This window comes from Phycodurus eques, chromosome 8 (assembly GCF_024500275.1).
Source record: "Phycodurus eques isolate BA_2022a chromosome 8, UOR_Pequ_1.1, whole genome shotgun sequence".
In the NCBI taxonomy this organism is placed as follows: domain Eukaryota; kingdom Metazoa; phylum Chordata; class Actinopteri; order Syngnathiformes; family Syngnathidae; genus Phycodurus; species Phycodurus eques.
In genome coordinates, this window is record NC_084532.1 from 28,316,701 (window position 1) to 28,343,709 (window position 27,009).

Here is a 27,009-nt window from a genome sequence, read left to right on the forward strand (position 1 = left end):
TTAACAGACTGCTCAGTTACTAGGCTGACGGTCGAAGACGAGTACCTCCCCAAGATGGCGGTGATGTGCCGTCAACGTTATCTCACCACCAGAGAAGAACAACCCGGAAGTTAGCAATATCTTCCCAGCGGAGCTAAGAGAGACATCGTCGTAAATTAAACGTCTGTATTTTATTTTTTTTGTTCTTATGTTTATATGTCCACTCGGTACACATATGCGTGATGTTTTATCCGAAGAGAAATATCACATGTTTTGCGGTAAGCTCGTCTTGGTCGACTTGTGAGGCTCTCGAGGTAGCTTAGCATGCTAGCTGCAAACAGACGCAGGGAGGGAGCTTGGCTTTGTGATCGTGTGTGTCTGGGGGAAAAAGCGACTAAAATGTTCACAGCGTACGAGGAGGAACATTAATAATTTCTCTGTTCATTTTTGGAGTGAGGATAATTCTTTGTGTGCTGTTACCCAAGTGTTGTTTTATTCCCATACAAACATTTACTGTAATCAGAGGTGTACAGCTGTTACCGTCGGTTAGTGTCCGACTTAGGTAAAGATTTGGGTTACGTCTTCGACCTGGAGTTCTGTTCCTTCAAAAAGTGGTACCCTGACTTACAAGTTTAATTCGTTCCGTGACCAAGCTCGTAACTCAGTTTACTCCAGCCCCCAAGAAACCACCCGAAACTTTTTGTTAAGTGTTTTTACTTAATAAAGAAAAATAGCACTGTATTAGGGCTGCAACTAACGATTGATTATAAAATCGATTATTCTGTTGATTATTTATTTCGATTATGCGATGAATTGGTTAAAAAATAATATTTTCCAGGCCTTTGTTAAAAAACGGGACATTATTTCTAATTGGCAGTGCAGAAAATGCACAAACATGAATTGATTATGGTTCAGTTACTGGTTTGTAAGCAGGTCAGAAAATATGCAAAAATGTTGATCATTGTTTTCCAAAGTACAAGCAGATGTTTGCAAATATCTTACTTTAATTAAACACAAAATGAATCAGCCTGCTTTCATGTAGTACTACCGTGATCTGACAATATGTACTGCTGAGAGGCTGAAATTCCAAAGATTTGAACAATTTTAAGATGAAGGTCTCTAAATGATTAATTGATTACCAAAATAGTTATCGATGAATTTGATAATCGATTATTTGTCGATTAATCGATTAATTGTTGCACCTCTACACTGCATTGTATAACAAATTTAATTAAACACAATAAAAGAAAATGTGAGGAAATAAAGTCTTTTTGTAATCAAGCCGAAAGTCACGCACACGCTCTAGTGACAAAATCTGGCAAAAAAAAGAAAAAGAACGGAAGAAAATCTCCCGAACATAGTGCCTTTTTGTCAGGTAATAACTGTCAAAATAATTTACTAATATCTAGCAAAAATGCGATAAAATTTGTCAACAAAAGTCTTTTAAAAAAAAATCTAAAAATAAAAATACAAAATGTGGCAAAAAAATCTGACAAAAAGCCACTAGGTTCGTGACCTATAATTCCATTACAACAAGCTGGCAATTTTTTGACTTGAGTTCGTTGTCACATTTCTGTGGGGCCAATGATGTATGACTCGTGCACTCACTGTAGTTGTCTCGCCATGCTGCACTATTTGCATATACTGGCCACTCATGCCAGAGTAGCATCTGCTCCATTTGCACACTGATTGAGGAGTATCCGTAACATTTGCACAACCGACATGGTCCCAGATGATCGCACTACTCGTCACTTTAAACCGCATACACTCCTTGAAGTCCCGGCGCCCTTTGCACAATGCTCATTGCACCGGACTATTGCAATATTAGTCGTTCGAACTGCTCTAAGTGCTAGAGGACTCTGCATCTTTTTGCACAATTGTTTTTTGTCAATGTCTTTATGTCCCCAAAGTGTTCTGTAAATTGACTGTTTGTTGTACTAGAGCGGCTCCAACTACCGGAGACAAATTCCTTGTGTGTTTTGGACATACTTGGCAAATAAAGATGATTCTGATTCTGATTCTGATTCTGATAGTCTACAGCACATTCCAACTACAAATTCTGCTTACGTTGCTGCCACAGGAACGGAACTCTGTTGTAAACTGAGGACCAGTGGTGGGTACTGGAGTCAAAAATTGTATTCAAGTAAGGGTACTGTTACTTTAAAATACTATAACTCAAGTAGTGACAGAGTAGCTCATTTAGTACCCACCTCTTCCCAGGGACCCAACAACATATTCTAAGCCATTCGTTTGTTTTCCATGTGTCATGTAGACATCCGGCAGCTGACGATGGAGAATCGAGACGAGCCTGAGCCCCCCCGCATTAAAGAGGAAGAGGAGGACGTGTGGACCGGTCAGGACGGGGAGCGGGAGGAGGCTGATGTCACCGATTTTCCGTTGACTATTGTGCTTGTGAAGAGTGAGGATGACGACAAAGCTTTGTCCTCGCAGCTTCATCGCAGTCCGAGTGAGGAGAACAGCAGAGGTTTGGAAGGTGGAGAAGATGGAGAACATTGTGGAGGATCGCAACCAGACAGCTTTGCTCCTTTATCAGATATGGACGGCATGATGTCACACTCGTCTGATGACATCACGGATCACAGCGACGACGGCAAAGAACTTTCGCAGGCGAACGGCGAGTCTAAAAAACACTTCAGATGCTCCGAATGCAAGAAAACGTTCGGCGACCGGGGGATTTTGAACCGGCACATGAAACGCCACACGGGAGAGAAACCCTTCGCTTGCTCTGTGTGCGCCAAGACGTTCAGCCGGCGGGACTGTCTGCTCTCGCACATGCGGTGCCACGCCGAGGAGAAACCCTTCAACTGCTCGGTTTGCGCTCAAACTTTCCGCCACCGGCAGAACTTGCTCTCTCACCTGAGATGTCACATCGGCGAGAAACCCTTCGGCTGCTCAGTGTGCGGCGGGGCGTTCTCCACAAAGGCGCACTTGAAGAGGCACGCGAGGACGCACACTGGAGAGAAACGCTTCATTTGCTCCGTGTGTGATAAACGGTTCACCACGAAAGGGAACGTGTTGTTACACATGCGAACCCACACGGGCGAGAAGCCTTTCTCCTGCCCCGTTTGCGGCGGAACGTTCTCCACGAAGACGCACTTGACCCGGCACGCCCGGACGCATACCGGAGAGAAGCCTTTCGCATGTTCGGTGTGCGACCAGAGATTTTCCCTGAAGGAAAACATGTTGACGCACTTGAAAAAACACAGCAGGGCGCCTCCCTTCTCCTGCGCCGCCTGCTCGGCCACCTTCTCCAGCAGGAAAGAAGTGATTGCGCACAAGAGCTCGCACGCCGGAGAGAAACATTTCGCCTGCTCGGTGTGCACCAAAAGGTTCTCAAGCAAGGGAAACATGGTGACGCACATGAGGGGGCACACGGGCGAGAAACCCTTCACCTGCTCGTTCTGCGACAAGGGATTCACAATCAAGGGGGACATGATGAGACACAGAAGGACGCACACGGGCGAGAAACCGTTCAGTTGCGACGCGTGCGACAAAAGATTCACTCGGAAGTGCCATGTGAACAAACACAAGTGTCTGGTGAACACAACGATACTAAATGACTAAAACAGGGTACACTCATACTGATTTTTAACCCATTTTTCAAACGGCAGCGACCCGATACATATTGGAGAAGGAAATCAGTATTTGGACTAAATTTTAGCCTTTTTCTTCACTTATGATTAAAGTCAACAAAGGCCTTGATTGTCGAATGTCACGAAAACATTAAAAGTGAGGGTACACATATACTGTAATGATAATAAAGCCAAATTTGAGCATATTCTCTCCTTCGATAAGAGTTAGTAAAGGCCCCATTGTCCGATGTCTAATAAATTGATTATGATATGGTGTGGTGTTTGAAAAGTGATTATTCTCCTCCCTTTTCGGCTTTAAAATAAATAAATAAATAAACATTAGAGCAGGCAGTCGTAAATGTTAAATCTGTTCAATATTTCCGATGGCAAATACCTGGGCATGATAAACAAATCGGTGAAGATGTTAAAAATCGACGTGTGTGACCGAAGTGTAAGATAGCCCTCGCGTGATGTACGATATCAAACGCAACGATATCCCCACCGATAATCGTGAGTTTCCTCCTCCAAACCAGATGTCTGTTGTAGTACCAAGACTGACCTGTGAGGGTCAGTGTGGTGCCACAGGCATATCCAAAGACATCTGACAATCGGGCCTTTGCCGACATTGATCGCAAGGGAAGACAAATACTCACATTTAACCCGATTGTTGGTACGTGTGTGCCACGCTTAACTTTGACTTTAGTTGTAATGTGCAGTTACAGTTGTAATGTGTTTATTACATTCAAAGATCAAACGTGTTTTTTCCCAAAAGGCACACCGTAGTTTTTCAGGGATTATAGGAATTCTTAAATCAAACCGCCAAAAGTACATATTAATGTCATTATTATATTAATACGTGATTTATTTTAATGTGAGAAAAATGATTATTGGGTGGGAATTCTGATATTGTGAGTTTTTATCTGCATGTGTAAAAATAAAAGTCTCCGTAAGATGGCGTCAATGTGACGTCTCTGGGTGTTTACCGTCGTAAAATGGCGGCCGAAGAAGAAACATGACGGGTTTTTTTCCTCTTTATTAATGACAGCTACTGTATAATAATACATCCATATAAGTAAATAATAATAATAATTCTTAATAAAAATGAATCGGTCTAATCAGAAAAGAAAACATTCATATTATTGACAGAGAAAAGCCGAAAGTCACATCAGCACGGACACAGTCAAGGCTTGTTTGCTTTTGACCCATTTCATTATTTGTTTCTTTACTTCATTTCATATAAACTACAATCACTGGGTGACATTTTACGAATCTATATTAGCAGTAATAATCAGGGTGTTATACATCAGTTACCGTTTTTTATGTTGTATTATTATTCCAGGCTCGTCTGTCCTAATTTAGCCTTAATTGTTGCAAGAAGCGACGAAAGCTGCTCGGGTGAGAGGCGAAACGTCTTCTAAGACAACCACAACAGTCCATTCACGATCCATTCAATGCCCTGAGAATAATATTATTCCATATTTAATGTTTTACAGCTTGGGTGATTTGTTGTCCCTTTTCAGATACCCACTGTTGTAATGCTTCCACTAAACATTTTAGTACAAGTACAATCCCAAAATTAAATATTCTGAAGTTTCTATGTCAGCAATCCGCCCCCCCAAAATTATATTAAACCACTGTCTTGCAAAAAAAAAAAAAAAAAAGGTACAACAACTCCATTCGACAAACAACGCCACGGTAAGAGTATACATGAAAGTTTGTCATTATAAACATGAGGCACATTAGACAAATAAGAGCACTGCAACAATGCATTGTCGAAATGTGGACGATAAAGGGAAAATTAAAATCGCATTGTTGCACTGTATTTGTCCCGAAAGGCGTACCGTAGATGTAGTTCAATGCGAGACGGTCTTGTACGCATGCGCAGTGTCACTTGTTGGCAACTACTTTCAGATGCAGATTGGGTAACCTTCACAGTTAGCAACCAGTCTTTTTTTTTCATCCTAAAGGTGGCTTCATTTTGTCCATTACCGACTTTTTAAAATTTTATCCCGTATATAAATGTATGTAGTTTACCAGAGACGACGTGGTGGAGCGGCTCCGATAAGATAAAAGAAAAAAAAGAGGCGCGCTTTCTCACATTAGCTTATCGGCTAGCTGCGAACGCCAGTAAGTTCGAGTTGGGCTGCAAGGAAAAAATGTGTAAAGTCAGAATTCTGAGGGAGTTGGTGAAGCAGCGACTAAATGTGGCCGTCGAGGAGATATTCGGACTCTTCGAGGGAACCATTGCCGAGTACGAGGAGGAACTTTGTCGAACAAGAGAGGAGAACGAGCGACAACGAGTACTGCTCGACAACGTTTTCATGCACGCAGCAGGTTGGTTTACTGCAAAATCTCATCTCACACGTTCACTAGCTAGTTGCATGTGACTGACTAGTTGCGCTCAGGCAAGCCATTCGTGATTTTTTATTTTCTCGGCATTACGGTAAAGCCTGAAAACTGTTGCCCCCCCCCCCCCCCCCAGCATGGAAGGAAAATAGGAATAGGAACATTAAAAAAAAAAAAAAAAAAGTATTGAGTACTATTGTATAGTGTGGTGGCAGCATGATATACTTTGTTTTTCTTCGGCTGGAACTGGGACCTTAGAATTATGAACAGTTCCAAATAGCAGGCAGTGTTAGCATAAAACCTTCAGGCTTCTACTGGAAAACAACACAACTGTTAGAGCAATTGGACTTTATTTGGAATATAAGTGGCAGATTTAACCCGAGTCGGAATGCGATTGGTTAATTCTGAACAAGGCCAACCCATTTACAGTTCCCGGGGGCAGGGGGGTGTGCATACTTGTGCAACCACATGATCTCGATAGGTCCCATTAGGGCACTTAAATGTGAAGTTAAAACATCTTTTTTTTTTTACTGCCCATTTTGATAACGTGACACAATGAGAAATACAAAATTGTTCACACAAAATATTTTCCCTCTTTTATTAACTCGGATGATGCCTCGATAACAAATATATAAAAAAAAAATACATCCTACCTGGGTGTGTATTTTCAGATTGGACTCGGAATTTTTGAACGCTTTTAGTCAACAATTAAAAAAAATAAATAAATCTTAAATAAATGGGAAAAATCGTAACTGTTGGCATTGTTGTTAAAGCTCCTCGGTTCACGTTCCTCCATGTTTGTTACATGTGGTGTACTTGTCTGCTCTTCTCCGCTTTGTGATGTCTGATGTTAGCCATGCTCGTTATCTGCCTCGGTGGCAAGTCAATCGAATTTATTTCGCCAATTGTACAACTCTCGCAACTGCTCGCAAACGTTCACTCCGAGACGGCGATATATTAATAATACTAACGTTGCTCTGAATTTGTCGAAGAATTGCGATATCGTATCGGAAATATTGCATACATATCCTTCCTCGTAGTGGAACAATTCCCAAAAGAGAGAATTTTCTTGGACAAGGGGAAAGGTGGTAGGGCTCGCTGTCTCCTCGCATCAAATACAAGAATCGGCGGGCTCAAACGACAAAAAATAAAAAGCTCATACCACCGATGGAAAGTTTGAGCGGCTTTTCAAGCCGTGACTTTTTAAAAGCGCCTCTTGCTTTGAACTCGGTAACCGTCCCGTCCCAAGTCGGGATTAGTTGCGAGCGAGTTGCGGAAAGCCGATACCAGGGTGTGGCGTTTGCATCCCGAGACTCGCTTCTCACACACGTTGCTATGTCCCACTTAGGCGAGATCTGTGTGAAGGACACAGGCGATAAAGTGACACCTCTACTTTTGCATCAGATGCGCCAATCCCGCTGCAAGGCGGTGAGAAGCGCGGCCGCCGCAAACTCCCGCGGGGCGTGTAGCTGGCACGTCGCTGTGAAAAGTTGAGCTGCTTCGCCATCTCTTCAAGTAGGGATCCAAGTCCTGCGCTACAGATGAAACAGTACGAAAATGACCGCGGTTCTATCAATATACTACTAAAAGAAATGTAAAAAAAAAAATAATAATAATAAATAAATCCACAATCCTAAGGCCTGGTACACACACAAGGATTTTTTCAAATCTTAAAAGATTTTGCATCTGTGACAGACGCCGCACATAAAGATAAAAAGCTTTGCTCGTATTGTGTGTGGTGTGCGCCGATAATCTCAATACAGAGCACACCACACACACAAAGATTCTGTTCCGCCGGCGATCTGGAAATCTCGCGTGATCGCACAAAACCAAAGAAGAAACTCTTCTAAATATGCGCCGATATCATATCGGTTAATCGAGTAATTGGATAAAAAATGATTTTGTATTATTAAACACTATAACATATACAGTACATGATGGGTGCAGGTTCCATTTTGTCCACTTGAGGTCACCATCCTCATGTTCTACTGTTGCATCTGTGACTTTGAGTGTGTACGGCTTTAAAAGGCAGGGCCTGGCCTGGTGAGAAATAACGTACATTTCAGAATTATACAAAATGGCACAATCTCCAGACTTAAACCCCATCGAGGTAGTTTGAGATGAAGTGGCCAAAAGAGTGAAAGCAAAGTGCTAAACATTTACAGGAACTTCTGCAACAGAGTTGGGAAGAACTTCCTGAAGAATATTTGATTTACATTGTAGAAAAAAAAAATTAGCTAAGGTGACTACTTTAATGAGTCAAAAGTTGAGAATTCATTTTTGTTGCGAGATTGATGCCATGTTTTCTTTTGTAACTTGAATTGTTTAGTTGGTCTGTGCTTTAAATTAATGGAATAATAGCAGTTTTCTAAAACGCTTGACCAATAGTCTATTTCTCTTTTTTCCTGCAGACGTCCAACAGGTGTTAGTGGAGAGTCAAGAAGAAGTTCCCCTTGATTCTGAGCAGCAGCAGCAGCAGCAGCAGCAGCAGCAGGAGGAGGAGCAGGAGCAGGAGCAGGATCCGGATCCGGATCCGGCAGAGCCCGCCCAAATTAAAAAGGAAGAGGAGGACGTGTGGAGCAATCCCGGGCAGGAGCCGGCCGACATCAGCTCGCTGACAGTCACCGGTGTCCCCGTCAAGCGCGAAGATGACGGAGTCCGCAGTCGAAGCGGAGCGGAGCCCGCGAGCACCAGCTCGTTCGCGCCGATGTCAGACGTTGACGACGCCATGTCTTCTGACACCGATAACAGCGACGATGCCAAAAAAGCGAAGGCTAAAAAGAAGTCTAAAGGTGATAAGACGCATCACAAGGACAACCAAGACTTTAAATGCTTTCAATGCGGGAAGACGTTCGCCCACAAGGGAAGCTTGAAAATCCACATGATCACGCACACCGGAGAGAGACCGTTCGCTTGTTCCATTTGCGCCAAGAGATTCTCCTTGAAGCATCACATGCAAAGACACATGAGAATCCACACTGGGGAGAATCCCTTCTCCTGCTCGGTGTGCTCCAAAGGCTTCGCCGACAAGTACAAACTGATCATGCACACGAGCACGCACACCACCGTCAAAGCTTTCACTTGCTCCATTTGTAAGAAAAGCTTCTACAGCAGGGAATGCCTTAAGTTACACATCACGATGCACATCAGGGAGAAGCCGAGTCAGTCGACGGCCGGCGGATCACAAAGAGACGGAAAGAAAGAACCCGCGGCGGGTAACAACAACGACAACGACAGCCATCCATTCATCTGCTTGGAGTGCGGCAAAATGTTCGTCCAGAAGGGCAACTTGAACCGACACATGCGAATACACACCGGGGAGAAACCTTTCGCTTGCCCCGTTTGCACCAAAAGATTCCGGGATAAGTCCGAAATGATAAAGCACATGATGGTGCACACAGGGGAGAAACCCTTTCCTTGCTCGGTTTGCACCATGAGGTTCCGATACAGGGCCGGGTTGATAAAGCACCTGAAGAAACACTCCGGGGAAAAACATTTCACCTGCAGGGTTTGTACAAAAGGCTGCTCCAGTTTAGCGTCGCTCATATTACACACGAAAGAACACTCACTTAGCACCTCGAGTCAAATCGCGACAACAGAAGCTGACTCACGAGACGTCGACAACATCGCCGCGTCATTGAATATGGGTGACGAAAAGCTCAACTCTCCCGAGACAGAACCCCCAAAGACGTACTCTGACCCAAATGACGCCGACGCCGAGCGGCTCCACTGCTACCAATGCGCCAAAACATTCCAGCACAGGTCTCACTTCATCCGTCACCTGAAAACGCACACCGGAGAGAGACCCTTCAACTGCACTCTCTGCGCCAAAGTCTTCTCCAGAAAGTCGGACATGAAGATCCACATCCGGGTGAAGCACACGGGCGAAAGGCCCTTCGCCTGTCCCGTCTGCGGCAAAGGGTTCGCCGTCAAGAAGTACATGACGTTGCACATGAGGAGACACAGCGGGGAGAAACCGTTCGCCTGCCTGCTGTGTCCCAAACGGTTCACCACCAAAGCGGAGATGGAGAGACACATGAAGAAGCACACGGGGGAAAAAAAACGTGTGCCGCGGACGATTCGCCAGCGAGAGGATGCTCGACAATCACACGTGTGTGCCGGTGACGACAGATGAAGCTGCGGGAACTTAAGAGATCACGTGGACTTCAAATGCGACCATTGAAATGAACATTTTATATATTTTAAACTAGAAAACTGTCTACAGTAATCCCTCGCCATTCGCACCCTGCCACAAATAACAAAAGGTTATTGACCAACCCCCCGATACGCTTAGAATTGCGTATGTACATCGTTTGAAATGTAAATGTGCAACAATATAGAATCCCTCAGCAGTTTAATATCACATCAAGCTCATTTTACAATATTACAGCAAACGTTCCAGATCCAATAATGTGTGTGTGTGTGTGTGTGTGTGTGTATATATATATATATATATATATATATAGACTAAGAGCAAGTAAATAAAAAGGGATTATGTGTTCAATTAAAGTGGTTCAGAATAATTCTTTGAAAAAACTAAGAAAATACAGATCAAATACATGTTTTGAAGCAAAATCATGCATTGAAAAAAATGCATTATAGATGGGTAGAAGGGTTTTCCAGAATTTTGAGGTCAACTTTGGGGGTGCGCATTATACATGAGAAATTACGGTATACGCCAACATTTCCTCACTGACTACAAACAAAAAGCAACTGAGCTTGAAATAAACAACACTTACGCTGAAACTAAATAAATAAAGCAAATTGATTGAAATTCATATTTACCAAGTACTGCTTGCATGATGCCAATTTGGGGCAAAGCGGGTAGTGATGTACTTGCCCAATTGGCTTCTATACCCGAGTGAAGATGGCGCAGGCCGGAGTCAAAGTGGAGCGGAGCCGTCGTCGGATATGGACGCCGCCATGTCTTCTGATCAGGATTTTAAAGGTGATACGACGCATCACAAGGACAACAAAGACTGACTACCAAATGCAAAAGTGTAGAAACAAGTCTAGAATGAATTTCTACCGAGGTGGACACTTTAATGTACGGGGGTCGGGCGTTCCAGAGTACTGCACCCCAACGAGAGAATATTCTAGAACCGTAACCCGTCACACATACATGTGCACGCGCACACAGAACACACAAACACAGCCCTGCAGACGTCCAGCAGGTGTCGGAGGAGATGGAAGAAGAGGTTCCCCGTGACTCTCAGCAGCAGCAGGAGCCAGCAGAACCCCTCCGCATTAAAGAGGAAGAAGAGGACACGTGGAAGTCGGCATTTAGCGGCGTTCGCGAGAAGAGTGACGATGACGCAGTCGGCGGTCAAAGCGCAGCGGAGCCTGCGAGCGCCAGCTCGTTCGCTCCGTTGTCAGTCATGGACGAGAAATAGATTAATGTTGGAATAATAGGAAAATATGCTTCAAGGTCTTTGGTGTGGAGAGAGAGTCATATTTTCAATTCGAGTCATCATTTTACAAGAAAAAAAGTTCTATTGCAGAATCTTTTTTTTAAGTCAAATATGTTCGATTAAGGTTTCATTTCACAAGAATAAAGTTCTATATTTTCAAGAATTTTCCAAAAATATTTGTATATACTGAGATTACTGTCTTAACATTATGTCAATAAAGTGATACATTTCCGAGGAAAATGTCTATTTTCCAGAGGCGCAACAATCGATTAATCGACAATTAATCGACTATCAAATTAATAGATCAATATTTTAGATAATGCACTCATCATTTAGAGACCTTGTTTAACTTAAAACTGTCCAAATTCTCAGCCTCTCAACAGTAAATGTTAATCATTTATTATATGAATAAAACAAACTGATGACCTTTGTATTTAAAGAAAGACATTATCAAACATTTGTAACTTCGGAAAACAATTATCAACATTTTTGCCTATTTTCTGACACATTACAAACCAAACCTGAATCATAATCAACTTATGTTTGTGCGTTTTCTGCGCTGTCAATTTGAAATGTCCTGTTTTTAATAAATAAATAAATATGTATATTTTAAATCCGATTCATCTAAAAGAAAAAATAGTCGACAGATGAATCGTTTATAAAAATAATTGTTAGTTGCAGGATTTTCTGGAATTAAGGTCTTAATTTCATGAAAGTCATATAGTTGAGATAAAAGGCTTTATATTTTTAAGAAAAATTCAATTAAGAAAAAAAAACATTATCTTAATGAAAAAAGTTGCATATTTTTAGATAAATACTTTTATAGAAATGTTAAAAAAATCATTTTAACATATAGTAATTTGAAGAAAATAGGTTAGATATTTCCAAGTTTAAACTTGTTTAATTTTTCAATTAGAGTCTTGATTTTACAAGCATAAAGCCATATAGTATGTGAAAAATATTATTATTTCAATATTAAGGTTGTAGTGTTATGAGAATAAAGTTGTATATTTTGGCGCAAAAATGTCATTTTAAAAATAAAAAGTTTAGTATTGTTTAAAAATATATGTATTAGAGTACTTCTACTGTTTCTATAATTAAGTAGAATATTCTTAGAAAAACAGTAGCAAATTTTACAGGTTCAAATATTTTTTCTGGGAAACAATAAAAGTATATTTTTGATTGACGAAACAGCTGCCTATTTTTTTTTTTAGATGTAATCTGATGTAGATGTGCCGAAATGAAAAGTTCATTTCATTGTTATAATATGACAACTTTAATTTAGAAAAAATATATATACAATTTTTTTTTTTAAACTACAACTTTATCCATGTGATGTGGCTTTAATTTGACCAATTTACGATTATTTTTCTAAAAACTAATGAGATTAATAATATCCTAGTGACATTCTTTTTCTTTTGTGCGTGGCCCTTATCTTTCTTAAAAAAGTAACAAACACATCTTATTTTATACGTTTGTGGGGCGCAGAGCGTTCAAATTCCCCCCCTCCGACATTGTTGTGGTTAAATTAGTATCACTTTGTCCTTATCACATACGCCAAAAAAAATCTTCATGGGTTTTGTTCCAAATGGCGCACCGTAGATCTTTCCAAGATGGCGGTCGTTGTACGCATGCGCAGTGTGGCTTGTTGGCGGAACTCGTTTCCGTTTCCGTTTTGGGTCTCCACAAACCACAAGGGGGGGGGGGGAAGCCGGAAATGATTAAGCAGATAGTTTTTGTCACTGTGTGAAAATGTGTAAAGTTAAAATGCTGAGAACGCTGGTGAAGCAGCGACTCAACGTGGCCGTCGAAGAGATATTCGAGCTTTTTGAGAGGACGATCGCGGAGTACGAGGAGGAATTTTGTCGAGCCAAGGAGAAAAACGAGCGACGACGACGACGACAAGTTCTCGAGCCTCGCGTTCAATTACAAGAAGCAGGTTTGTTTACCGCGTTGGAGGTCTATATGTTAGATAGCTTCCTGTTCACCACCCATGTTTATTTGTAGAGACCTTAAACACAAAAGAGTCGAAGGGCTTCACAGGCCCACAGTTGACAAAGATTGACGACAAACCTTAATCTAAAACCCCCGATCGGCAAGGGAAAAACTCAAAACCCCATTTGGGGGAAGAAGAGGGACCACAGATGGAGGGATCCCCCTTCCAGGATGGCCAGACTGCAATGGATGTGGGGTGGGCACGTGTGCAACTTACAGATCACAGTGGAATTATATACATATACATGTACCTTGTATGAAACAACCCAAAAAGATACAGGAATCATTTTCCATTTGTATACATTTCCACATCCATCCATCCATTTTCTGGACCGCTTTATACTCATAAGGGTCGCGGGCGTGCTGGAGCCCATCCCAGAGAGGCGGGGTACACCCCGAATCGGTCCCCAGTCAATCGCAGGGCACATAGAAGCACACCACCATGCGCGCACACATTCACACCTACGGGCAATTTAGAGCCTTCACTCAACCTATAACGCATGTTTTGGGGATGTGGGAGGAAACCGTAGTGCCCGGAGAAAACCCACCCAGGCACGGGGAGAACAGGCAAAGTCCACACGGGCGGGACCGGGATTTGAACCCCGGTCCTCAGAACCGTGAGGCAGATGTGCTAACCAGTCGTTCACCCTGCCGCCACATTTCCACAACCACAGTTTAAGCACTTATCCCCTTGGAAATGGGGATGGGAGTGCATTAAAAAAAAAAAAAGAGAGAGAGAAAGAAATCAGAATCAGAATCATCTTTATTTGCCAAGTATTCCACCAAAGCAACCTCGTTTGAACTGAAGCTGCTGACTGACATTTTGCAATATTCAGTCTCTTAAAATATATCTCCAGTTGGTGCTCACTGTCACAGAAATGAAATGTAGTCTCAGTGCGACCTCCAGTGGACAAAACTAGCAAAGCAGTTCTATGAAGAAGAAACAAAATTGCAGTTAATGTGTTTTTCCACTTTACAAAAATCGCCCCCGCGGCCACAATAATATTCTATGTTTTCCTTGTGCGGCGCAGACGTGCAGCGGGTGTCGGCGGAGAGTCGAGATGAGGGGCCGGCCGAGCTCCAGCGCATTAAAGAGGAGGAGGAGGAGGAGGAGGAGGACGTGCGGAGCAGTCGGGATGGGGAGGCTGACGTCAACACGTTCGCGCGCGCCGGTGGCCACTCGAAGAGCGAGGATGACACAGGTCACGCTTCACAGCCTCCTCACAGTCCGAGACGGAAAAACAGAGGCAGCAAAATGAGAACGGAAGCTGACGGGGAACACTCACGACCGGACAACACGGCGCCACTAACACAAAGGGACGACTCGACGTCGCTCTCTTCGGGCACCGATCACAGCAACCGCAGCAGAAAACCTTCCGAGGCTAAAAAGAAGTCCAAAAGCGGCACGGCGCATCACGCCGACAACCAACAGTTCATCTGCTCCGAATGCGGGAAAATGTTTGTCCACAAGGGAACATTGAACCGACACATGAGGACGCACACCGGAGAGAAACCCTTCAGCTGCGCAGTTTGCGCTAAAAGATTCTCCACCAACTCGGATATCAAGATACACATGAGAACGCACACCGGGGAGAAGCCGTATGCGTGTTCCTTTTGTCCCCGAAGATTCCCCATCAAGTCAAACATGAAGATACACGTGCGGGTCAAACACACGGGCGAGAAGCCCTTCGCCTGCTCGATCTGCCCTCAAAGGTTCTCCCGCAAGTCCGCCGTGAAGCTCCACGTGCAGGTCAAACACACGGGCGTCAAGCCCTTCACCTGCTCGCTTTGTCCCAAAAGGTTTGCCAGTAACAAAAACGTGATGATACACATGAGGACGCACACCGGGGAGAAGGCGTTCTGTTGCGACCTGTGCGGGCGGAGGTTCTCTTACAAGTATCAGCTGGACAAACACCGGTGCGCCGTGTCAATGCATTCAAACATGTTGAAGTGAGGCCTGCATTCCCGGCAGACCTTCACGGTTTTGTTTTGTCAAAATGGACCTTCTGCCGTCTACTGGAAGAGCATTTAATTGATCTGCCTGTCATTATACATTGCCAGCATAGATAGATGAACGAAGATGCATTGTTTTCTGTAAATAAATCATTGTTAGACCAATTACGTGGAAGAGTTTGCTCCAGCGCAGTGGTTGGGAAGCGCTGCCGTAGATAATATCTGTCACTTTTTTTTTTTTTTTTTTTTTCAAATTCTAATTAAATCATTCTCGTTTTTGCTTGAAAGTTTCTTTATCATTTATTTAATTGTAATTCAACAATTTAGTAAAATAAAAAATATGAACTTGTTGATTTGACTCATATTTATTCCACTATTTATATATATTGTTAAATGATTTAATGGTGTAATTTTTTAAATGAATGAATCCAAATTAACCGGATTTATGGGAAAATGCAACACGAATGCAACAAATATTACAGGAAAATCTTCATATAGTCTTAATTTAGATCTCGAGCTGTAACATAATACCCTAAATGCCCAATGTGGCAGGCATACTTTACCCACCCCTGCGCAAAAATATAATAAGGCACAACATTATGAGTATATTAACAAACGAACGAACACGTATAATGTTTGACAGACGGTAAAAGTGATACACGTCGAATGAGGAATTTGCGCATCTTTTAAATGACTTCTTTCAGAATCGCAAATTGAAATGTGTTTCGTCGCCAAAGACGCACCGTAGATTTGCCAAAGATGGCGGCCCGTTCTGCGCATGCGCAGTATGGCTTTTTGGGCGGAACTGTCGACGTAGGCGTTTTAGGTCACCACAGCCCACGCAACAGCACATTCCGACCGAAGAAGGAAAGAAAAAGCTGAATTTCGCACCGCGGTTGCTAAGCAGAGCGCTATTGCTAGTCTGTCAAAATGTGCAAAGTCAAACTTTTGAGAGCGTTGGTCAAGCAGCGACTAAATGTGGCCGTCGAAGAGATATTCGGACTGTTCGAAAGAACCATAGCCGAGTACGAGGAGGAACTTTGCCGAACAAAAGAGGAGAACGAGCGCCAACGCGAACTTCTCGACAATGTTTTCAAGCATCAAGGCGGATTGCACGCACAAGGTTGGTTTCCTAATCCACATCACATGATCGTATCGTCTTCTTTCTTTCATATTTGACTGAGAAGTTCGCCAGTCCGCCATTGCGGACAAGCCAGCCACCATTTTGTTTTGCTTGTTTATACTTAGCATTACGGTAATATACAAAAAGATACAACTGAAGAGTGGCTCATTTGCGTAACGTGTGGTATAATAGTGTAATCTACACATTTCACACAATGTTAGGCATATTTGGCTTTCAGTTACACTTTTTTTTTTTTTTTTAGCAGGAACCTAAATGCGTTTAGAAGTGAACTTAATTTGACCTCGAAACATTTCAGTATTTATTATTTTTTGGATAACTTGCTTGTTCTCCAACAAGGAGCGAATTTCACAACAGGCGTTTGATCCACGAATGTACTAACTAATGCATTTTCCGGTTCAATTAGCATTTGGCATTTAAACAGTGCGCTCGTATTAGGACATCACGAGACCAAGACGACACCAATTAAAAGCTCAAACGCACCAAACTGGATGTTTGCAGAGCGGCGCAAGTGACTGCATGACCTTGCAGCTAAAAACATAAATAAAATAAAATAAAGAATAAATAAAACAGTGTTTGGGTACTTTTTGCACAACCTGCTGTTGTCAAGCAAGGCTTTTTTTAAAAAATGTTTTTATTATTATTATTATTTTTTAAGAAAACACTTTCTGTGACGCTTCCAGTCTCTGTAATTCTGCTGCAACCCGCTGATGACGCTCACAGCTCCGTATCTTTTTTTTTTATTTAAGAAAACACTTTCTGTGACGCTTCCAGTCTCTGTAATTCTGCTGCAACCCGCTGATGACGCTCACAGCTCCGTATCTTTTTTTTTTTTTAAGAAAACACTTTCTGTGACGCTTCCAGTCTCTGTAATTCTGCTGCAACCCGCTGATGACGCTCACAGCGCCGTATCTTTTTTTTTATTTAAGAAAACACTTTCTGTGACGCTTCCAGTCTCTGTAATTCTGCTGCAACCCGCTGATGACGCTCACAGCTCCGTATCTTTTTTTTTTTTTAAGAAAACACTTTCTGTGACGCTTCCAGTCTCTGTAATTCTGCTGCAACCCGCTGATGACGCTCACAGCTCCGTATCTTTTTTTTTTTTTAAGAAAACACTTTCTGTGACGCTTCCAGTCTCTGTAATTCTGCTGCAACCCGCTGATGACGCTCACAGCTCCGTATCCACATGGCTCCATGAACATCCCGTTTGAAAAGCCCCGCGATGCTTCATGCTAACGTACCACAATGTGAAACATGACAAGACGGCCTTATGGAAACGAGCATGGATGTCGTGGTAATTAGAGCGCTCCAAACAACCGTTGCTTTAACACACACGGCGCAGCTCGGCTCCTTCTCCGCCTCCCCGCGATGTAAACGCCAGGCTCGTAAAGTGGTATCGATGTCGTAGCATCGCGGCCTTTTTCTTCCCCGAGTACGAGTTGAGTATCTTTAACATCTTACGCTGACTCGCCGCCGTGCTTTTCTCCCGCGTGTCGCAGACGTGCGGGAGGTGTTGGTGGAGAGTCAAGACGACGACGGCGTTCCCTCTGAGGAGGAGCCGGCGGTTCCGCGCCACATTAAGGAGGAAGAGGAGGAGGAGGACGCGTGGGAGAGTCAAGCCCCGCACAAGGTCGGCATGGCCACGGTCACGCTGTCCGGTGTCCTTGTGAAGAGCGAAGACGACGGCGCTCATTCCTCGCAGCTTCGTCGCAGTCAAAGTGAGGAGAACGGCGGCGGCGCAAGCGAGAGCATGAAAACGGAAGCCGGCGGAGACTTCTGTGAATATCTGCAATCGCAAGCAAACAACTCGGCCCCGCTGTCGGATATGGACGACGTGATGTCGCACTCGTCTGACACCGACAACGCCAAAGAACCTTCGGACTCCAAAGGTGACAAAAAACTGTTCATCTGCTCCGACTGCGGCAAAACCTTCGTCAACAAAAGCGTTTTGAAAAATCACATGGTCACGCACACGGGAGAGAAGCGCTTCGCGTGCTCCGTTTGCAATAAAAGATTCTCCTTGAAGCATCACGTGAACAGACACATGAGGATACACACGGGCGAGCATCCCTATTCCTGCTCGGTTTGCGGCAAGGGATTCCGAGACAAGTTCGGCTTGAGAAGTCACATGAGTAAACACACCGGCGAGAAGCCTTACTCGTGTCCAATTTGCGCAAAAGGTCTGTCGTGTAACTCCTCGCTCAGGATCCACATGAGATTGCACACCGAGGAGAAACCTTTTACCTGTCCGGTTTGCGGCAAAGGTTTCTCCGGCAGCTCGTCTTTCAGCGTCCACCTGAGACAACACACGGGGGAGAAACCCTTCGTCTGCCCCATTTGTAGCAAATGTTTCTCCCGTCAAGAAACGCTCACGGTACACATTAAACGGCACACTGACAGCCAAGAGTAACTGTGGCGCGATGCTGCCTCCCGCAGGTAGCTCGCGGTACTACCACAGCTATATGGTTTTGGCCGTTTCGATATCCTTCATATCCAGCTTAAGGTCCGTGGACGAGTACGCTCTTTGTCCTCACTATTGAGACAATTCAGCGCACTAGTAGAAAGACTGTCTTACGCATAACATTTGTTCAGCTACTAGTGTCACTTTTGGCCTACTAGTGCAACCTTAAGATGGATGGATTTATTCGATATCAAGATTTGATTTTGAATAAATGCTGAAGCAGCTTTCCCTGTCTTCGCTATCCTTGCTATTGAATAAATGCGCAAAATCCTTCGATATGAAACAGTGATTGAGAATTTTGTCCATTATCCTTGATATCCAGGTAAAGGTCCAATGTACTCGTGCTCTCTGTCCTCACAATTCAAACAATACAACACTCGAGTAGGGCGCACTAGCAGAATAATTGTGTCATACTTGTAATGTTCTTCCCACCCCCGCCACTACTAGTTCCACTTTTGGGCCTGTATGCCATTAGTACTTTATGGAAAGCGGTTTGAGCATTTAGCCGATGTCCTTGATTTCCAGCTTAAGGTCCATCTACTAACAGGGCACTTGTAGAATAACTGCGTCTACGCGTGCTAGTAGTACTACTAATCACATACAATTCTACCTGTCAACATCTAGCGCTTCACTAGTATTACTAGTAGCACACAGATGTCAACTAATGCGCAGTTCTGCCTCGCTAGTAACATGTAATTGTCCAACTAGTATGCCAGAGTTGTCCTACGAGAGAGCAGAAATGTGGTACTAGTGAGATAGTCTTTGTACTAGTGTGCTGCATTGTCTGACTAGTGAGGACAAAATGCAGACTAGTACCTGGGCCTTAAGAGGGTTGTCAAGGGTATTGAATGAATGCTCATAAATGTGTGTGTGTGTGGGGGGGGGGGGGGGGGGGGGGAGGAATCCTCTCTCTCTCTCTCTCAAAAAAAAAGAAGTTTAAATTGTTAAAAATCGGTATGTGTACAGTAATCCCCCTAGAAGGGCTCAACCCCTATCCTTAAAAATCGCTAGTCATTGAACCCTCCTCACAATTGTTTATAATTTCCTATAGTAATAGTATAAACTGTAAATATTCCACCAATGATTATACCAAAACACTTTGAAGTCCAACTTATTTTGCATTAGCCTTGAAAATAAGTGGCTTACAGATGATTTTGAGAAAAATGCAAAATAAAGTGCATATACACGTGCACGTGCGGCGAAGAGGCTCCGCAACTTTCGTGAACAACCCAGGCTAAACGTTGCTCCTCCCCCGCTTGTGTCTCTCAGTCGAGATGCGCCACTGCAGAAATACTTTCCCATTTTACTCTGTGCCAAAAGATTCCAAGAACGTTTTGTCATGAAGTGAACATCTAGCTGAACCTGAAAGTCACGTATCAGTTTTTTTTTTTTTTTTTAAATACAGTAATTTGTAAGAAATGTATCCATTTTTGACTTATAATAAAAACACTCGTGTGAACCTTTCTACTTTTGTCATTTTCATTTTCTGTTGAGCTTTTATTGTAATGACAACATCCCTCCAATAACTGGAATTGCATGGTCGCCCACAACATGAAATTTGCGTCAACTTCCATGATTCTTGCTCAAGCCGGTTCCAAAATGTCAAATTGTCGTATGTAATAAATAAAGATGAGATCTTACAAGAATGTCTTTTTGTTGTTGTTACCAAACTCCTTATTACAGGAACAATTGAAGAAACTATTCTTTTTGACTTCTGATTTCAAAACTAGTTATCTGTCAATTTGTTGTGTATATGTAATACTTTGATGAGGCGATGAAACATTTATATGGTTTCACAGTCATAAACGGTCCGTTGAGTGAAACCGTAACAACAACGTTGCCTGCGACCCCCTGGCAATTATCCTGTAGAAACATTCACGCTATTTAACACTAAAGTTCTCGACTTTTAGTTTTTTTGTTCTTCCTCATTTAGCAACCGATTCAAACCATTCAACTTCCTCATCCCAAGATTCAGGACATTCAGGAAAACATTTTTTCCACATTCCAAAATGTCCCCGCTTTGCCGCAATTATGCATTTTCACAAACTTAACCAAGTAAGACACACTGTACGTTTTCAGAGGAAGTTTTCCAGTGGGCGTGGCTATGCGGTGCAAATGAGAGGACAGTTTAGGAAGACGAGTGATCACAAGAGCTTTGTATCCCGATTAGAGAGTGGGCCCACGCCCAGCAGCGGGATCCCACAGGGGTGCGTCGGCAGTCTAGCCGTGTTTCCCCACCTTTTTTGATCCGAGGCACATATAATATCCATTTTAAATAAAACAATCTCCCACCGAATTGACTCCAAAATACCTGTTATGTGAGCATCCGGAAATATGTAATTACCATAAAATCACGCTGAATGGCCTAAAATTGCTCAACGAAAACTGGGTGGCTGGTCAATAGTAGCCAAAAAATCCACTCAAGCAAGAGTACTGTTGCTTGAGACTACTTTAGGCTTGAGAATATGACTCAAGTAAAACTAAAAAGAAGTCCTCCAAATACGAAGTATTCAGTGAAAAAATAAAATAAAAATAAAATACAACTGAGTAACTGGGCAGTTGTTTCTGATCAATTATTTGTAATCAGTATCAAACGCACCAAAGTATAAAATCGCAATGTGATAATTCGGACATTGCCCATCAATGTCGCTTTAACTAAACTATTCACAATAATAAATTAACTATTTATAAAATAATCAGCCACTAGAAAAAGGTTTACAATTCGACGTTTTTTTTTTTTTTTTTTTTTTTTTACTTTTTAAAACAGTTTTTTTTTTTTTATTAAGTTCCAAAAGAGTTTTTGTCCGCTGAACTGTCGATATTTTTTTGGCATACAGACAGACTACCGCTGTAAGAAATGTGTGGGTAATGTAGTCCTTTTTCTTGCGTGTCGCCTACAATTGACGTCACAACGCAGCGCCAACGTTCCCGCCCTCTACAGCCAGACATCGGCGGACGTTAGCAACACACAGCTAAGCAGAGAGTGACTGTGATTGTGTCCCAAAATGTGTAAAGTCCGAATTCTGAGAACGTTGGTGAAGCAGCGGCTAAACGTGGCCGTCGAAGAAATATTTGAACTGTTTGAGAGGACGATAGCCGAGTACGAGGAGGAACTTAATCGAAGCAAAGAGGAGAAAGAACGACAACGCCAACTCCTGGACGCTCTTCTCAATCCTCATGTTCGACTCCACAGAGCAGGTTTGGATACCTTTAGCATTATCACATTTGCACCATGTATGTAAATAACGTGTAGCTGTATTCAAACGTCAACGACGTCCATCTCCGTAAAGTCTTTGGCAATTAACGTCACACAGGGCTCAACGTTGCTCATTGGTTATTGTCAAACAATACATTTGCCCCATAGAAATGAATTGAAATGCCATTAGCCCCCCCCCTCCCCCCTCCCCCCACCATAAAAAAAAACCAAAAACATTTTCTTACGTGTTTTTAATAAAGAAAAGTAGCAACGTATTTTTTTAGCATTAACATTTAACATTAACACTGTGCTTGAACTTAGGCTGTCCCAAAAGTCACTAGACTAAGATGTCAAATGCTGATGGCGTCAAGTCTGTCCGAATCATTCCAGAAAGCAAATAGGAGGAAAAAAAGGAAATGTATAGTGACATAGGACAGTAAAAAAAAAGTCTTTGCTTAAATACTGAGGAGGGTAAAATGTATTGCACATTTAGTTAATGTTAGAAAACGAGCAGTTGTAGATATTTAAATGCAAATTTGTATTGTGCTTAAACGTCAAATACAACTGAACTGTACTCAACACGTTTACTGTACTTGACTAACCCTTCTCCGGAAGGAATCTTTTGTAATATTTGCTTTGCTTGTGTGGTGCAGACATGCAGCAAGGGTTGGTGGAGAGTCAAGACGAGGTTCCTAGTGCGGAGCCGGAGGGGCCGGTAGAGCCCCCCCAAATTAAAGAGGAAAAGGAGGACGTGTGGAGCAGTCGGGATGAGCAGCAACTTCCGAGGCAGGAGGAAGAGGCTGATGTCAACAAGTTCACGTTTTCTGGCGTCCATGTCAAGAGGGAAGAGGACGAAGGTGCTTCCTCACAGCTTCGTCACAGTCCAAGTGAGGGGAAGAGAGAACCTGCTGGAAATCGACACTCACCGGACAACAAGTTCGCTTCGTTATCCGACACGGCCGACATGATGTCCCCGTTGTCCGACACGGATCACAGCGACGACGCCAAAGAGCCCTCGGACGCCAAAGGCGGCAAAAAACGCTTTGTCTGCTCCGAGTGCGGGAGAACCTTCGCATACAAGAAAACGCTGAAAACGCACATGATCATACACACGGGAGAGAAAGATTTTGCGTGTTCGTTTTGTGCCAAAAAATTCTACAGAAAGTGCGACATGAAGATACACATGGCCACGCACACGGACGAGAAACCTTTCAGCTGCGTGATTTGCGCTAAAGGATTCTCTCTGAGGAAATACTTGATGATACACATGAAAACGCACACCGGCGAGAAACCTTTCACCTGCTCCGTTTGCGCCGAAGTTTTCACCAGCACGCAATGTCTCGTGCTCCACGCGAGGCAACACGTGACGACAGAGGGCGACGGAAATCACTTCAGCCGCTCAGAGTGCGGCAAAACGTTCGTCGGTAAGGCAACCCTGAGCGGACACGTGACGACGCACGGCGGAGAGAAGCTCTACACCTGCTCGGTTTGCCTGGACAGTTTCAGCCGGGGTGACGATTTGAAAGCGCACATGGGCGAACACAGCGGGGAGAAGACGTTCAGCTGCCACGTGTGCGATAAAAGATTCACGCATAAGAAGAACATGATGATACACTTGAGGACGCACACGGGGGAGAAGGCGTTCGTTTGCGACGCGTGCGGTCAGAGATTCTCGTCTAAGTATCAGCTGGACAAACACCGGTGCGCCTCGATGGATGCCGCAGCCGTTTCGTTGCATTCTGAAGCGACGGTCAAACGAGTTGACGAGTTGAGGTGAGAGCAACATATCGTCGCTGTCGGGCGGAATCCTTGCGATCTCCAAAATCGTTCAGGAAATCAAATGAAACGGAATTGCCACGCGTCGCATTGTTCGAGTTTATAATCCTGTCATATACTGCTGCCCACCTGCATCAGCACAACGCCGCCACGAAATCCTCTTCAGTCACTAATTTAATTGCGGAAAAAATTGCTGATTTACTACGCTCTCTTGATTGAAACGGTAGGACAATAGTCATTTTTAATACCCCCACAAACAGCAAGCAATCATCTTCCCAAACTCCTTCGCAAAGGTTGCAAAGAGCCAAGATAATAATCTTACTGCACATTTGCGGCTGAAGCATTATAGCGCTCCATTTTTAACAAAACAGGCTTACTCAAATATGTCTAACGTAACTATTTTCGCTCGTTATTGTCTTTTTAAAAAATATATATCCAGACTTTGAATCTTGAGGGGACATAATGCCGCACAGCTCCTGCGGTGTGAGAGAAGAGGCGGAGTTTTGACACTTCTCAGACGCGTTCAAGAGTTACCGGTAATGGTTTTGCGCTCAAGCTAATTTCCACACTTTATTTTGGGTAATCATGCATAAAGTAAGTATAAGATGTGGGGACAGACCAACAGGATCAATTTGTGGGGGTATTAAAAAACAAAACAAAAAACAAAACGTTTACCGTATGTGAGGTTTCCGCCCGACAGCGACGGAATACCTTTCGGGTCAATATCACTCCGAAGTGCCTTTGGTGTCCGCATCAAAATCACTCCGTCATCATGAAAATGTAGCAGAATATTGAAACTCTTCAAGTCTCATTAGAAGTGACCAAACATCAGTACAATGAGAAGTCTCGTAAAGTCTCCTTCTTTGACTTTGTACCAAACCTTTTTTCAGTGGATGTATGTGATCTTTTGATATAGGTTTGTTGTCCACCGCTAGTTATTTGATCAACTAAGTCATTTTGATCCCGTATATTCTATTTTCACAATCATGTCGAACATTTTGCACGCGTCTTTGAAATTGCTGTCCGCCCTGTCATGATGGGGTAACTGTCCCTTCAAGAAACCTTTTGACGCCCATCATTTTGTCTTTCTGCAATGGAGGTTGAAACAGCGAATAGTTGCAGATTAAGTATTTAGTTACACTTGCATTTAGTAATTGTCATCATTTTATGTGTCGTCGGATGTCGTGGTTAACATGTCCACTCTGGCACAGTGAAATATCAGTTGATGTAAAAACCTTTTCGAGATTAGAAATATACTTTTCAAGCAGCCCGGCTTCCGAACTGAATCAAGTGAAGTTCCACCAGGTGCTAGTTAAATGCTAACATCCGCCAAAAATGTCATTCGGCTCACATATTATGCTGTTTTCATGAACGGCGTCTGCTTGCAGTTAATTAAAAAGAAAAAAAAATATGGGCGCTTGACCAATATGCATTTCTAAAAGCATAACGTTGACTTAATACAATGAATATGAACTCGAATGGAAAATGGAAACTTTTTTTGGGGGGGGGGGGGGGGGTGAAGCGGGGAAGTCTTCAATTAAAGGCACCTTAAGGTGATATTGACTCACTCAGAACAAGTTGGGAAAAATTGCCCTTTGGGTGAAAGTTCAAGGCGGACAAAAGGCGCTCTGCGACCGTCAACCGCTCGTTTTTCTGCAGCTCGGGAGCGTGGACGGACCGAGACATGTCCTCGGTCAATTGGAATTGCTGTTGAGTATTTTAATGAGTCAAATTGATCATGATGTTGACATTGTTGCGGGGGCGCGGCATCAATGTTTGATGATCCTTTGGAGGATTCACCGCGAACAAGCGGGTAAGAGACGAGCGCGTCTATTCGTCACTGCTTGCAGCTTTAATCTGTAATATTGTTTCTTTGTACTTGCGTGATTATTGTCTGTGCCTTTTTAGTTTTTATTAAAGGAGCCTTGTTGCCTTGGCCAGTTTTGAGTGGCTCACCTTTTGTTCCTGCTTTACTTATTTGCGTAGAAGTACTTACTTGTAGGTTAGGTGGAGCTTACATATCTTGCATACACACACACAAATATATATATATTTGTTTTACTTTTTTAAACTCCTCTATGAATGAGGTTAAAATGTTTTTTAAAATATCTATTCATTTATCTCAAGTGGTTGATTCATTTATTTGTAAATAAAAATAACACGCAAATCAATTTGTTTTATATTGTTAAAATTCACTATTTTACATACATATTTGAACTTTCATCACCTACGATTGTTTTAAGAATCAAATGTTGCCCGTTTCTAGTTCAGTTATCCTTGAACTTTTTTACACCAAGTAAAAAAAAAAAAAAAACTCCTAAGTTTAAAACACTCCCGACCGACATTAAAATAATAAAGTAGTAAGCCTAAGCGTTCATAAAAACTAGACACATTTTCTTCCCCCTTAAAGTATATTTAAAAAAAAAGTTTTAACAATAGCACTGCACTTAAATATAGATAACTAAAAACTGTACTTAAGTAATGATTCAATTGAAATGTATTGCACGTGAAAGTTGATTAAAAATCTTACCTAAATTAAAAAACAGAGTTAAAAATGAAATGAAAATGTATTGAACTTCAAAGTTAAATACTGCTACTGTTCTGGGCCGGTGATTCCGTCGCTTAACACTAGCGGGAGCCCGTTTACAAGCTTCAATTTGATGTAAACGTCTCCGAAATAATATAATGGACAAGCAAAGTCATTCTCAAATTGTGGTATGAATGCTCCCTCTGGTGGTACTCAAAAGAATTGCTTTTGCACAGTTCAATTGTGTTTAACTTTGAAGTTCAATGTGTTTCCATTTGTTCTTTAACAACTGTTGATTTATAAGTAGGAAAATAACGGAAAGTATTTTCTTAACTCAACAACTTATGAAGGTAAAATAAAGGTCTCACCACACTTTTATGCCAAACATTCATTCTTCAAACATTCTTCTACTTGGTGTTATTGAAAAATAAAATAACATAAGAGGCACTGATCAAGCTAAATTAAATGAAACACATACCTAAATAAACACATCGTAAAGTTAAAAAAGAAACAGCGGAAGAAAAATATTTGTAGCAGCCAAGCAAATCCGGAAGATGGCAGCAACGCGTCGCCGTGCATGGTCCACTTCCGCAAAGGCAGCGCCGAAGAAGAAAACGCCGGAAGTTAGCGC

General features: G+C 42.7%; 5 protein-coding genes across 6 annotated transcripts; all 5 read left to right on the plus strand.

The window, feature by feature from the left end:
• Positions 1 to 98: 98 nt before the first annotated feature.
• On the plus strand, positions 99 to 4,586 carry LOC133406117 (gastrula zinc finger protein XlCGF57.1-like). 2 transcript variants are annotated; one of them, XM_061683439.1, is made up of 2 exons: positions 99 to 161; positions 2,252 to 4,586. In XM_061683439.1, the coding sequence occupies exon 2, from the start codon at positions 2,269 to 2,271 to the stop codon at positions 3,562 to 3,564; it is 1,296 nt and encodes a 431-aa protein (XP_061539423.1). In that variant the 5' UTR covers positions 99 to 161; positions 2,252 to 2,268; the 3' UTR covers positions 3,565 to 4,586. The 2 variants fall into 2 exon arrangements, with proteins under 2 accessions (XP_061539423.1, XP_061539422.1); XM_061683438.1 differs by lacking the exon at positions 99 to 161 and adding an exon at positions 179 to 257.
• An 890-nt stretch (positions 4,587 to 5,476) lies between these two features.
• On the plus strand, positions 5,477 to 10,371 carry LOC133406378 (gastrula zinc finger protein XlCGF57.1-like). Its single transcript, XM_061683942.1, has 2 exons — positions 5,477 to 5,906; positions 8,330 to 10,371. Exons 1-2 carry the CDS (start codon positions 5,729 to 5,731, stop codon positions 10,051 to 10,053), a joined length of 1,902 nt encoding a protein of 633 aa, XP_061539926.1. The 5' UTR covers positions 5,477 to 5,728; the 3' UTR covers positions 10,054 to 10,371.
• A 2,667-nt stretch (positions 10,372 to 13,038) lies between these two features.
• LOC133406479 (zinc finger protein 32-like) lies at positions 13,039 to 15,498 on the plus strand. Its single transcript, XM_061684132.1, has 2 exons — positions 13,039 to 13,268; positions 14,356 to 15,498. The coding sequence occupies exons 1-2, from the start codon at positions 13,082 to 13,084 to the stop codon at positions 15,276 to 15,278; spliced, it is 1,110 nt and encodes a 369-aa protein (XP_061540116.1). The 5' UTR covers positions 13,039 to 13,081; the 3' UTR covers positions 15,279 to 15,498.
• Positions 15,499 to 16,090: 592 nt separating this feature from the next.
• Positions 16,091 to 19,776, plus strand: LOC133406270 (zinc finger protein 664-like). The gene is made up of 2 exons (XM_061683763.1): positions 16,091 to 16,400; positions 17,918 to 19,776. The coding sequence occupies exons 1-2, from the start codon at positions 16,208 to 16,210 to the stop codon at positions 18,826 to 18,828; spliced, it is 1,104 nt and encodes a 367-aa protein (XP_061539747.1). The 5' UTR covers positions 16,091 to 16,207; the 3' UTR covers positions 18,829 to 19,776.
• Positions 19,777 to 21,820: 2,044 nt separating this feature from the next.
• On the plus strand, positions 21,821 to 25,746 carry LOC133406314 (zinc finger protein OZF-like). The gene is made up of 2 exons (XM_061683837.1): positions 21,821 to 22,077; positions 22,729 to 25,746. The coding sequence occupies exons 1-2, from the start codon at positions 21,885 to 21,887 to the stop codon at positions 23,850 to 23,852; spliced, it is 1,317 nt and encodes a 438-aa protein (XP_061539821.1). The 5' UTR covers positions 21,821 to 21,884; the 3' UTR covers positions 23,853 to 25,746.
• The last annotated feature ends 1,263 nt before the right edge of the window (positions 25,747 to 27,009 follow it).

Bases quoted from the DNA above. Each gene is read 5' to 3' on its own strand.
- LOC133406479 (XM_061684132.1), top strand. From the start codon at position 13,082: ATGTGTAAAGTTAAAATGCTGAGAACGCTGGTGAAGCAGCGACTCAAC. The intron at 13,269-14,355 runs GTTTGTTTACCG...TGTGCGGCGCAG, and splicing joins CGTTCAATTACAAGAAGCAG to ACGTGCAGCGGGTGTCGGCG.
- LOC133406314 (XM_061683837.1), top strand. From the start codon at position 21,885: ATGTGTAAAGTCCGAATTCTGAGAACGTTGGTGAAGCAGCGGCTAAAC. The intron at 22,078-22,728 runs GTTTGGATACCT...TGTGTGGTGCAG, and splicing joins TGTTCGACTCCACAGAGCAG to ACATGCAGCAAGGGTTGGTG.
- LOC133406270 (XM_061683763.1), top strand. From the start codon at position 16,208: ATGTGCAAAGTCAAACTTTTGAGAGCGTTGGTCAAGCAGCGACTAAAT. The intron at 16,401-17,917 runs GTTGGTTTCCTA...CGCGTGTCGCAG, and splicing joins AGGCGGATTGCACGCACAAG to ACGTGCGGGAGGTGTTGGTG.
- LOC133406117 (XM_061683438.1), top strand. From the start codon at position 188: ATGTTTATATGTCCACTCGGTACACATATGCGTGATGTTTTATCCGAA. The intron at 258-2,251 runs GTAAGCTCGTCT...TGTGTCATGTAG, and splicing joins GAAATATCACATGTTTTGCG to ACATCCGGCAGCTGACGATG.
- LOC133406378 (XM_061683942.1), top strand. From the start codon at position 5,729: ATGTGTAAAGTCAGAATTCTGAGGGAGTTGGTGAAGCAGCGACTAAAT. The intron at 5,907-8,329 runs GTTGGTTTACTG...TTTTTCCTGCAG, and splicing joins CGTTTTCATGCACGCAGCAG to ACGTCCAACAGGTGTTAGTG.